This window comes from Cervus canadensis, chromosome 27 (assembly GCF_019320065.1).
Source record: "Cervus canadensis isolate Bull #8, Minnesota chromosome 27, ASM1932006v1, whole genome shotgun sequence".
NCBI classification, from domain to species: Eukaryota; Metazoa; Chordata; class Mammalia; order Artiodactyla; family Cervidae; genus Cervus; species Cervus canadensis.
In genome coordinates, this window is record NC_057412.1 from 49,030,860 (window position 1) to 49,043,024 (window position 12,165).

At 37.9% G+C, this 12,165-nt stretch overlaps 1 protein-coding gene across 3 annotated transcripts in view; it reads right to left on the minus strand.

Moving 5' to 3' along the window:
* MORC1 (MORC family CW-type zinc finger 1) overlaps positions 1–12,165 on the minus strand; it is a 150,849-nt gene that overhangs the window by 113,968 nt on the left and 24,716 nt on the right. For all 3 annotated transcript variants that reach the window (XM_043448908.1, XM_043448907.1, XM_043448906.1), the window contains exon 8: positions 11,134–11,239. In XM_043448908.1, the coding sequence (XP_043304843.1) occupies positions 11,134–11,239 (106 nt within the window). The remainder of the gene's footprint in view (positions 1–11,133; positions 11,240–12,165) is intronic.

Here is a 12,165-nt window from a genome sequence, read left to right on the forward strand (position 1 = left end):
TTCTACTCATGAAAACATTGTATGTTATAACCAAGACAGTTTTCTAAATTTACTGCCAAAGTCCCTAAAAAATCTCTGAAGATTTTGTGAAGTTGAAACTAACAAGACCTAAATTATCTTGAATATACAGAAGTGTACAGAGATTTTTAACTAGTTTAAGTTCTGAACTATAAAGGGGATAACCAAATTTAACCTTAGGGATTATACCTAAGAGAAATATCAACTCAAAGAGGTAATTTAAAAGGAAAGTTATAAGCTTTGCAAAGTAATGGAAGTGCTTCTACCATAACCACAGTACAGTAAGAAGCACATTATAACAATTTGAAGCTGTAACTTCTGATGTGTTCCCAGGCAGCTCAGTTAAGACATAAACTGGAGACATTACAGAATGCTGCCCAATGACTGTCAATTTAGAAATATACTGACAATACGGCACCTAATTTCAAAACATTACTTAGTACAAAATTTCAACTCTGTGATTCTGTATTATATCATTGCTTTCAGAACTGCTTTGTCAGATGGGTTCTTCTAGCTGCCTGAGATCTGGAACTGTGATGGATTCCCAGAGATACGAAAGGCCCTTTTGATGGCAGCCAATCCACAACATGCCTTTTTTTGTTGTGAGTCTGTGACAAGAGTCCATGCTTTCTTCCATTTTCTCATAAGGGTTGAATATGTTAAGAAGATAATAAGCAACTGAAAGCAACATGGGTACAAGGAAATCACATGCACAACAGACCAGATGAAATGGTCATATGATCCTAGCCCCCACAAAAAGGGAGTTGGGAAAAATGCTACAGGAGCGATTAAGCCTTCACAATTTGAAAACGTAATTCACATAAGACACATACACCCCAATGATCACTGCAGCACTATTTACAACAGCTAGGACATGGAAGCAACCTAAATGCCCAGCAACAAATGAAGGGATTAAGATGTGTTACACTTATATGCAATGCAATATTACTCAGCCATGAAAAGGAACGCATCTGAGTCAGTTCTAGTGAGGTGGCAGAACCTAGAGTCTGTCATACAGAGTAAAGTAAGTCAGAAGGAGAAAAACAAGTGTCATATAATTACACATATATGTGGAATCTAGAAGACTGGTATTGATGAACCTACTTGTGAGGCAAGGATAGAGACACAGACGCTGAGATAGACGTGTGGACGCAGGGCGGGAGGGAGAGGGCGGGACGAACTGAGCGCGTGACCCTGACATTTATCGCCACCACATGTGGGCAGCCGCTGGACAGCATAGGAGCTCAACCTCTGCTCTGGGATGGCTCAGAGGGCTGGGGTCGGCGGGGGGCTGGGAGGGGGGCCCAAGGGAGAGCACGCACGCACACACAGCTGCTTCCCTGTGGCTCAGCTGGTGAAGAATCACCTGCAATGCAGGAGACCTGAGTTTGATCCCAGGGTTGCGAAGAATCCTGGAGAAGAGAAAGGCTACCCACTCCAGTGTTCTGGCCGGAGAATTCCATGCACTGGTACAGTCCCTGGGGTTGCAGAGTCGGACTCGACTGAGCGACTTTTACTCCATAACTGATTCACGTTGCTGTACAGCAGAAATTAATACAACACTGTAAAGCAACTGTATTTCAATTTAAAAAAAAAGAATATTTTACATAAAACTCCATATCAACAAATTTGAAAATCTAAACAAAATGAGTATTTTAATAAGAAATTATAAATGATAAATTTGCCCTAAGAGCAAATGTGCCTTAAGAGCAAATTCTTAGTACCCTAAGAATTTTAAATTTTGAATAGATTAACAGTTATAACCCAATTGAAAAGTAAAAAAGGTAGTAACAGGACCACCAAATTTTCAGGGAACTTCTATCCAACCTATAGGTAAACGAAAGATTCATTTTATATAAATGCTTTTAAACTAACAAAAGAGGTGAAAAACTTTCCAGCTCATTCCACTATAGACTATACACCAATAGTAAGATAAGGATAATAAAAGCATAATTATAGCCAGTCTCATATGTAAACATAGAGACAAAGAAACAGTAAATAAAATACTAGCAAAATTGACACAGTGAATAATACATCATAAACTAGTTGGGTTTATTTGAACAAAGCAAGGATGGTTCAACATTATAAACTCTAATAAAAGAATACATTGCTTTAGCAGATTAAAGGAGAAAAACAAATCTAAATCACTTCAACAGCTATCAGAAAACACTGACTAAAATTTAATACCCATTTTCTGATGTAAAAAATAAATAAAATGAACTCAATAAACTAGAAATAACTGCCTTCCTGAAACTGAAAAGGCATTGATTTGAAGGAATAATAACTAGAATAATCATCACACCTAATTTTCAAATGTAAAAAAAACTCTATTAAGACAAAAACAAGACAAAAAAGCATGTCTGCTAGTACCACTTCTATTTAACTAGCTAATTAGTTAAAACAAGGAATAAAGAAATAATAAGTAGATGGTTGGAAGGCATCACTGACTCAATGGACATGAGTTTGAACAAACTCAGGTAGATAGTGAAGGACAGGGAAGCCTGCTCTGCAGTTCATGGGGTCGCAGAGTCAGACACGACTTAGCAGAGGAACAACAGAAATGAAGACATAAAACTACCATTGTTTGAAAATAAAAACTACATAGAAAATTTAACTGAAAACTATTAGAATAAAACAGTCCAGTAAATGGTGAGATATAAAATCAACAGGCAAAAAGTCAATGCTTTGCCATCAGTAAACTAACAAATAAATAACTTGAAAAAGCAATGAAGAAAAAAATAAGTCTTATCTGAATGCTAAGAAAAGTCAGAAGATGCCCAAGAATAAACCTAACAAGAAATATACAAGACCTAAGTGAAGAAATAATAATAGCTAACAATTACTGGGTATGTACAATGTGCCAAAGAAGAATTTAAGCACTTTTTACACCATATATCATTTAATCTTTACAACAACCCCGTGATATAATACCATTACTATCATTACCATTTACAAATGAGTAAATTGAGGCTCTGTGAGGTTAACTACCTTCCCCATAAAAACACAGCAGGTAGAACTATAAATTGAACTAACTACCAAAGCTCTATTCTTAATTAGTATGATATACTATGCTGTTATAAAACTCCACGCAACTATATAAAAGTAGACAGAAATAAGGACCAAAACATAAATATGCTAGTTCTCCCCCAATTAATCCATAAATTCAATGGACTACCAGTAAAAAAAAACCCAAGAATTTTTTATAATAAAACTTGAAAAGCTTATTTTAAATATTCATATAAAAAAGAACATCTACAAGTATAGACAATTTTTAAAAACTTTAGGGGTAGTCTTATCAAATAACAAAATGCATTATAAGGGCTATAGCAATTAAGAAATTCTAATGGAGCAGGAATAAAAAATTGTATCCGTGAAAAGGGAGACTATCTAGAAATAGATCCATGAATGGTGGCAATCTAGTTTATATTAACAATACACTTCAAATAAGTAAAAAAGGCTGGATTATTTTTTTTAATTCTATATCCTTTAGGAAAGCATGAAATTATTCTTCCCCATGCATATATACTTCAAAAATAAATCCCAGATGGATTAAAAGAAAATATGGAAATAAATTACAAATATTAAAAGAAATGATAAGAAGACATATTTGGCTAAGGACAGACTTTCTGAGTTCAGAATGCAAAAGAAGCAGACAAAGGAAAATATTAGTATTAACAGATTTGACCTCAAAAAATCAAAAATTTCTGTAAGACAAAGGACAATACTCACAATGTTAAAAGTCAAGGGTGGAGCTTCCCCGGTGGCTCAGAAGTAAAGAATCTGGCCGCAAATGCAGGAGACACGGGTTCAATACCTGGTCCAAGAAGATCCCAGATGCCGCGGAGCAACTAAACCCTCACACCACAGTGACCGCGCTATGCTTTGAGCCTAGGAGCCACGGCTACCGAGCCCAGGTTCTGCAACTACTGAAGGCCCCACGGCCTAGGGGCTGTGCTCCGCAACAGGAGAAGCCAGCACGTGAGAGGACCGTGCACCGAACTGGACAGCAGCCCCGCTCGACGCAGCTGGAGGAAGCCCGCACGCAGCCATGGGGCCCGGCACAGCCAAAAACAAACACATAAATACACACAGTTTTTAAAACGTCGGGTGGGGGAAAAGGAAACGAGGTGTGTGTTTATAAAAAGCAAAAGGAAGCGTCCTCGTGCTGATGCACTGGTGAATTCGCATCAAAGTTTGTTCACTGGGTTAATGTCCACATCCTGGTTATATTACACTACAGTTCTGCAAAACGCCGCCACTGGGAAAGGGTACACCGCCTCTCTCTGTATTGTTTCTTATTACTGCATGTGAGTCTGTAATTATCTCAATAAACGTTTCCCTTTAAAAAAGGCCAAGTGTCAGTCTGTGTGTGTTCAGTCAGCTCAGTGGTGTCTGACTCCTTGCGACCTCAAGAACTGCAGCCCACCAGGTGCTCCGTCCACGGGACTCTCCAGGCAAGAAGACTGGAGTGGGCTGCCGTTTCCTCCTCCAGGGGATCTTCCTGACTTGGGGATTGAACCCGCTTCTCTTGCAGTGGTAGGCAGATTCTTTACCACTGCACCACCTGGAAAGAGTGTCAGACTAGAGGAAAGTGTTTTCTTCATATTTAACACCCAAAGCATTAATAGCTATACTACATTAAATATTCCTAAAAATCAACAAGAAAAACTATATAAAAGAAATATAAACAAAACACACAAGAAAACTATGGAATTTGCTTGTGTCCAAAAAACATGAAAATATACTCAATTTTTTTCAATAATTAGGAGGAAACTGGAGTGCAAAGAAATATTTAATCTACCTGCTAAATTTTTTTAAGTAACAGAAATTCATTATCTCACAGTTCTAGCTTTTAGAACTGTGAGACAAAGATGTCAGCAGAGCTGGCTTTTGTGTGAGCTGTGAAGAAAAATCTGTTTCATGAGTTTTGCCTAGGTTCTGAGAATTTGCTACTTGGCAAAATTCTTAAAGACTGATTACATCAAATCATGGTGAGAATCTTAGGGCACTGAGAAAATTCAGACCATTGGTTAGATGCATAGAAATATAAGCATTTCACATAGCACTTTAGCACTATTTAAGTTTAAAATTACTACCACTTAATCCAGCAATAATTTTTCTAAGAATACGAAAGAAGTATTTGTACATGTGCCCTAAAATAAAGCCATCAGCATTGTTCAAAGAGTGAAAAAGTGAAGTTTAATCAATAGAGGAGCACTGATATATAACATCACATTATACATTATATTGTAGTGTATAGTAACTGAATATTACACACAATTGCTATATACCAACATACAGTAATTGATCACTATACAGCCATTTCAAACATTAGGTCCAGCATTTTTAAGAGAGTTTCTTTTAGAATGAAGCGCAGCATCACCTTCTAAAGGGAACCAGGGTCTCTTGGAGAAACGACTACAGTGCTACAGCTGGGAACAAAGGAAAGTAACAGAGCCCAGAACATCGTGTGGTTCCCGCAGGTGCAAAAGTGTTTTAAAATGACGGTGACATGAAAAGAGCATACGATTCCGCTTGAACAGGCTCCCACTAGCCAAAGCCAAACTTAGAACAACGTCAGCCAAATAATTTATATAGACAGTAACAGATTACGACCCTTAAAATAGAAAGAATAAAAAAGAATCCAAGGATCCAAACTACATGTAAAAAGAGGAAGAGCAAGAGGTTGAAAGATAAAGCAAGTGTGGTAAAGTACCAACATCTGTGGAATCGTAGTGAAGTATATTGGAATTATTGGTATTATCTTTGCAACCCCTTTTGAAAAGTCTAAATTATTTTAAAAAAAAAAGGCAAAGAAGAAAAACAAATCGGCATTAAATCTAATACAAATTGACAATTACTGAGATGAAAATTAGATGATATATTTAAAAACTCAAGGTGCAGAAAAATTTCTAAAGAAGAGGGATTAAAAGGAACTGGGGTGGAAAATGAGGAAGCACCATTACACTGATCTGCATGTTTATGAAGTTTGATTGGTTTTCAATACATAATATATGTATATTGCTTGAAGCCCCTCCTGTCACACACACCCCATCCTCTGCCCCAGAGATTAATGCCCCGGAACAGGTGATGGGCCACCAGGTAAACAAGCAAGAGTGAGATGCAGTGAAGAGTAAAGAAAACTAATACACAGATCCAGGGTTCACTGGCATAGCTTACATGTAATTGCAAAGTCTTAACTATAAAATTATAATTTCATACCAGTATCCACATAATGGGCTTCCCTGGTGGCTCAGATGGTAAATAATCTGCCTGCAATGCAGCATACCTGGGTTCTATCCCTGGGTGGGGAAAATCCCCTAGAGAAGGGGGTGGCAACCCACTCCAGTATTCTGGTCTGGAGAATTCCATAGACAGAGGAGCCTGGAAGTTTACAGTCCATGGGGTCACAAAGAATCAGACACAACTGAATGACTGACATGTCCACATAATGAGGTTATATGTCTTATGAATGAAATTTAAAACATCCAAATTACAGAACTGCAATTCCACACCTGGCATCTACATAAACTCTCTGAGCCTCAGAATGACAATGCTGCAGGTTTTGTATATGCCAATTTACACTAACCACAGATGAGGTTAATGATGGGCACTGACTCATTTTAAAACCTTTCACCAGTCTGTCATCTTGCACTTGCTTAGTCCTACTACCCTCCATCAATATACAACCTTTGAAAACGACTTTTAATTTTAATAATCTGTGTGACTATTATTGAAGGTTACTAACAACCACCAGTGAGAAGATAAAAATGGATTAACTTGATTCTGTCTTGATTCTATTCTGCACAAACAGACTACTTAAAAAAAAAAAATTTGGTGGGGGAAAATGTTACAAAGGTTTGAGGTGTGGGACTTGGTTCAGAGTTCCAAAATCTAGCATAACATAAATTAATAAACAACAATTGGGGTGTCCCCGGTGGCTCCGTGGTAAAGAATCCACCTGCCAATGCAGGAAATGTGGGTTCAGTCTCTGATCTGGGAGGATCCCACATGCTGCAGAGCAGCCAAGCCCACGCCCCACATCTACTGAGCCTGGGCTCTAGAGCCTGGAAACTATGACTACTGAAGCCCACGGGTGCTGAAGCCCGTCCTCTGCAACAAGAGAAGCCACAGCAAAGAGGAGCCCCCACAACACAACTAGGGAGCTGCCCCCTCTCACCTCAACTAGAGGAAGGCCCACACAGCAGCAAAGACTCAGCACAGCCAAAAATAAACAATAAAATTTTTATTTGTCTAAACAGGCCCAAAAGAGACATCTTGTTTTCTGTCATTAGTTCACTTTTATCTTTTTAATATTTAGTATTCTCAGCCCTCTCCGGCTCCTCCATTTTGTTCCAACTTTTGATTTGTTACAAAGCTATATTTCATACCACCTTCTTCCCTTTCGAGAACTCTGCCTAAGTTTAACATGATATAATTCAACACTATTCATTTTCTGTAGCTACAACTCTCTTTCTGCATGTTGCCCTGGAACCCCTGCACCCTTCTCTTGCACTCTCCACATACCACAATCACAGGTCCAAACTCCAGTTTAAAATATCACACATTAAATGCAAACTTATGCGTCATCTGCATTCTGAAATTGTGAGATGACTGTTATATACCTACACATAATTTTTCTTAAGTGAAGGCAGTTTATCTTCAGACTGATACTGCCCAAGCACAAGCCACCGCCCTGCGCCTGAGCGTCCCACTCAATGCAATTTTCACGAGGCTACTGTCATCCTGAAACAAGGCCCTGCCAGTGGTCAGATTACTGCCGTTAGCGCCTCAGCCCAAGGCAAAATGACGAAGGATTTCGACTGCTAAGTTTAAAATAATAAATCAAAACGCTGATGATGCCAAATATTCACAAGAACTGTATGAAAGTTCAGATCCTTTGACTCACTGGTTCCCTTCCGGGGACTCTGTCTTAAGAAAATAATTCAAAAAATTAAAAAATTTATGTTTACAAATATGTTTATTTCAACATTACCCACAAATAATGGGAAACACTGAGACCAATGTTACTGTACAAAAATGCAGGAATTGTTATGCAATTTATGATCAATCAATGCAACGGCCACTTACCAAGAAATCATGAAATGAGGCTTATTAAGACCATACATGGAACAGAATAAAGTTTAGAAGCAAATCATAAATGAAAAAAGAAAAATGAGAAAATGCACTTAAAAACACTAGAATGGACAAATATAAATTAATAATTATGATACAGAAGTTCTTTTCCTTAAAAAGTTTTAAAATATTGTTTTACTTTTGATTTTAAAATAACAAAAATAGGAAGAAAATAAATTATACCAGAAAATCAATTCTCTGAAGCCAAACAGAAGCCTGAAAACTTGGGTTTTCCTATTCCTATGTAGAAAATTAAATTATTTTCAGAATTGGCAGGACCACACCATCTAAGACTAAAGGTGAAAATTAGACAGTTCAAAACCTTGAAACTTGTTTTTTGGATGGATGTCAAATCATGCCCTGTGGCTTCAAAGATATACAATAGCCAGAATAGAAAGAAATAGTGAAAAAGTTGTTTTATTACAAACCACTTATTCTCAAAACCAAGATATGTAAACTGTACTTGATTAGAAGTTCAAAGTTCAGAAGTCATAAATGGAAGAGGAGTCAGAAAAAGATCCATCTTGGACCAGACGTAATCTTTCAGCCTCAAGATTTAATGGTTTTACTAATCCGTTAGTGAAGAGGAATTAGATGTTATTGTCAGAATCCACTGACGTTTTAGAAGAGAAAACTGTGGCAGTATTACTGCCTCCCCAGGAAGTAGTATTGCTCTCTCGACTTGACACCGGCTGGTACTTACAAAAGAAGCCATGAAATGTACTGCATCTTTGGTACAGAAATTATGCCACCTCTTTACAATAAGTCCTTCCTCATAAAATCCCATCCTTGTCTTTAGAAAACTTTCCTTGTGATTGAAATGTGAAAAATTTTGTTGAAAAATCAATCAAATAAAAAATTCCAGGGTGGTCAATGTTCCAAAGTGAAATTGTATATTTCCGAGGTCTGATCCATTTTCTTTATTTTGTAATTAACTGCCTAAATGCCTTAAGAGGGCTTCCCTGGTGGCTCAGATGGTAAACAATCTGCCTGCAATGTGGGAACGTGAGTTCGATCCCTCGGTTGGGAAGACCCCCTGGAGGAGAGTATGGCAACCCACTCCAGTATTCTTGCCTGGAGAATCCCCACGGACAGAGGAGCGAGCCTGGGGGGCTACAGTCCATGGGGTCACAAAGAGTTGGACACGACTGAGCGACTAAGCATAGCACAACAAATGCCTTAAGAAGCTTCTAGCTTCATTAAACAATCTGGGAACAGTAGGAATTTTCCCCGAAGAATTAGCTGTCAAATTGGTCCTCTAATAAAATATTATTTCCTAATGCTAGTGTTGAAATGCTAAGTCATTCTGACAGATAACTATTTGAAAATTTGAGCTCAAAGCTGCTAGGCAGTATGAAATATTGGTTTTGGAACCAGTTCTTACGTAGAGGACAAGGCCAGCAAGAGAGGAGGAGACGGTGATGAAGGCGCCAGGAATAGTCTGGGCACCCTTTCTGATATTGGCATATTAATGTTGGCAAAGGGGTTCCCAACACTTGTAGAACAGTAATTAGGCTGGATATTAAAAAAAAAAAAAACAAAAAAAACCTTAATTTGTGTAAAATGAGAATTCCACGTTTCAGAATGAGATGATAAAAAAATATACATTAGAAAAATACAGAAAAGATAATTTAAAGTGGGTTATCATATGTTAAAGTCTCTAACTGGGAAAAGAACTTTCAAAATTTCACCTCCAAGGAAAAAGAAAAAGTTGTCTAAGCTGATGTGCTTACTTGGGTCTCAACATCTTAGTCTAAAACTTCACTGTCCAATACCATAGCTTCTGGCCACACGTGGCTATTGAGCACTAGTCCAAGTTGATATGTGGTACACGTGTAAACCACACTGGATTTCAAAGATTTGGAATGGAAAAAATTGAATGGAAAATGTCTTAATATTTTGCATACTGAAATTAAAATTATAATATTTAATATGGACTAGATGAAATAAAAACCTTGTTAAATTAATTACACCCATTTCTTTTTACTTTTCCTAATGCAGAGACTCAAAAGTTTAAGATGACGTATATTGTTCATATTTTTGGCTTTCACTATATTTCTACTGAACCACAAGTTTTCATTAAATGAATCAGTCCAGATTAAATTCCTTTAAAATCCCTTCTAACTGTAGCATTCTGACACTAACAGAATAAAGGTCTAAGCTAATAAATTTTTTTTTCCTTCTTCCTTTTTCATTGAAAGTTTTTTTATTATTGGAGTATAATTGCTTTGCACATGACATTCACTTCTGCTGCACAACAGAGTACATCCGTTACATGGATACATGTCTCCCCTCTCTTGAGCCTGCCTCCCAAGCCAGCACTCGAGGTCTTTACACCCAGACTGGTGATCAGTACCGAGCACTGAGCCCCAGTCCCTGTTACACAGCCTTCCCAGCAGTCACTTACTTCACACGTGGTGGTATGTACATGTCAACCCTACGCTCCCAATTTGTCTGCTAATAAGCTTTAAACACAAAGTGAAATACAAAGAAGAAATCTAGGTTTAATCACCATTTCGTATTTCTCCACACTTTTTCACCCATGCCCCCTCCTAATTTCTCATTCTGTTCCCTGTGGATCCCCAATAGCCAAGAAAAAGGAATATCCATTTATTTATTTATAAACTGCACGTAAGCAGTTCTTAGGACCATTCTGAACTGTCATTCAGCGATATTCCTCTGAATCACCTCTGAAATGTGTGAAAACTATTGATTCCTAGGCTTGATATCCAGAGATTCTGACTCAGTAGATGTGGGATAAGACAGGATCTTGTGCTTCTCAAGAAGCTGTCTCACAGGCTCAGCCAGGTTTGGGGATCAGTGGTCCAGCCTAACATACTTTATCTGTAACTGGGGTAACATGATTGGCTCTGGTGCTGCGGCCCAGGGGCCTCCGACCTGGAGCCAGGATGCAGGTTTCCTAACCCCAGTTCACTGGCATCGTTGACACGCGTTCTGACAAACACTCATAACACTCACTCTTCAAAAGCTCCCGCCACCAGCATATCTTCTTTGTCAGTTTTAACATCCAGCTCAGGTTCTCCACTAAGCAGAAGCTTCAAGTTATAAATAACCAGCAAAGTACCTAGCGGAAAAATAGATGTTTGACTTTTGTCAGTATTTAACTACACTAAGCATTAGACATGGTGCTATTATCTCACCTAGGGAATTAAGCCTGCAAGAGACTAAATTTTCTTTTGTACTTCAGTAAATAAAATGCCTTGGTAAGTTCCAATATATATGTCTTATAGCAAGCCCCACTTTCTGCCAAAGAGCATTGAGTTTCTATAGCATCATGCTTCTTTTTAACTATTCAACTTATTATGTCTTTCAGTGTGGATCCTTCTCATAATTTGCATTATAAAAGCTGTTAGAAGCCTGAGCCAAATTTGTATTATAGGTAAAGCTCTCATTGCCAGAACTGAAATCAATGCACATAAGAACAAAGATGAATTTCTACCATTTGTATAAATATGAAGTATTGCTTTGGTATAAATGTGTATAAATAGGAAGTAGACACTAACAGAGGTGTTGGTAAACTTTTTCTGTAAAGGGCCAGAAAACAAATATTTCAGACTTTGCAGGCCTCTTACAACTACTCACAACTCAGCTCTACAGTGGAACATGAAAGATGCTGTAGGGAATACACAAACCAATGATGTAGTTATGTTCCAGTAAATGTTAATTAAGAAAAACAGTCATGGGGCCGATTTGACCTGCAGGCCCTAGAGCTTGCTGATCCTTGCTCTAAAGCACAGTAAACAAAAACAATCCAAATTGTTTATAAAGTGGATTATAATATAAAGACAAACAGCACTGTCAGAGAAATTTGAAGGACAACCAATTACACTTTTCTTTTTGGTAATAGTAAAATGGAGGGGAGAAGAGCAGAATGACTAAGAATCTGGACTTGGACGTGGGAGCCTAAATACATGTGTCAATACCCTGGACCAACCATTTACTATCACAATGACTTCAGGTAAGGTTCCTAATCTATATGATAGAGCTCAT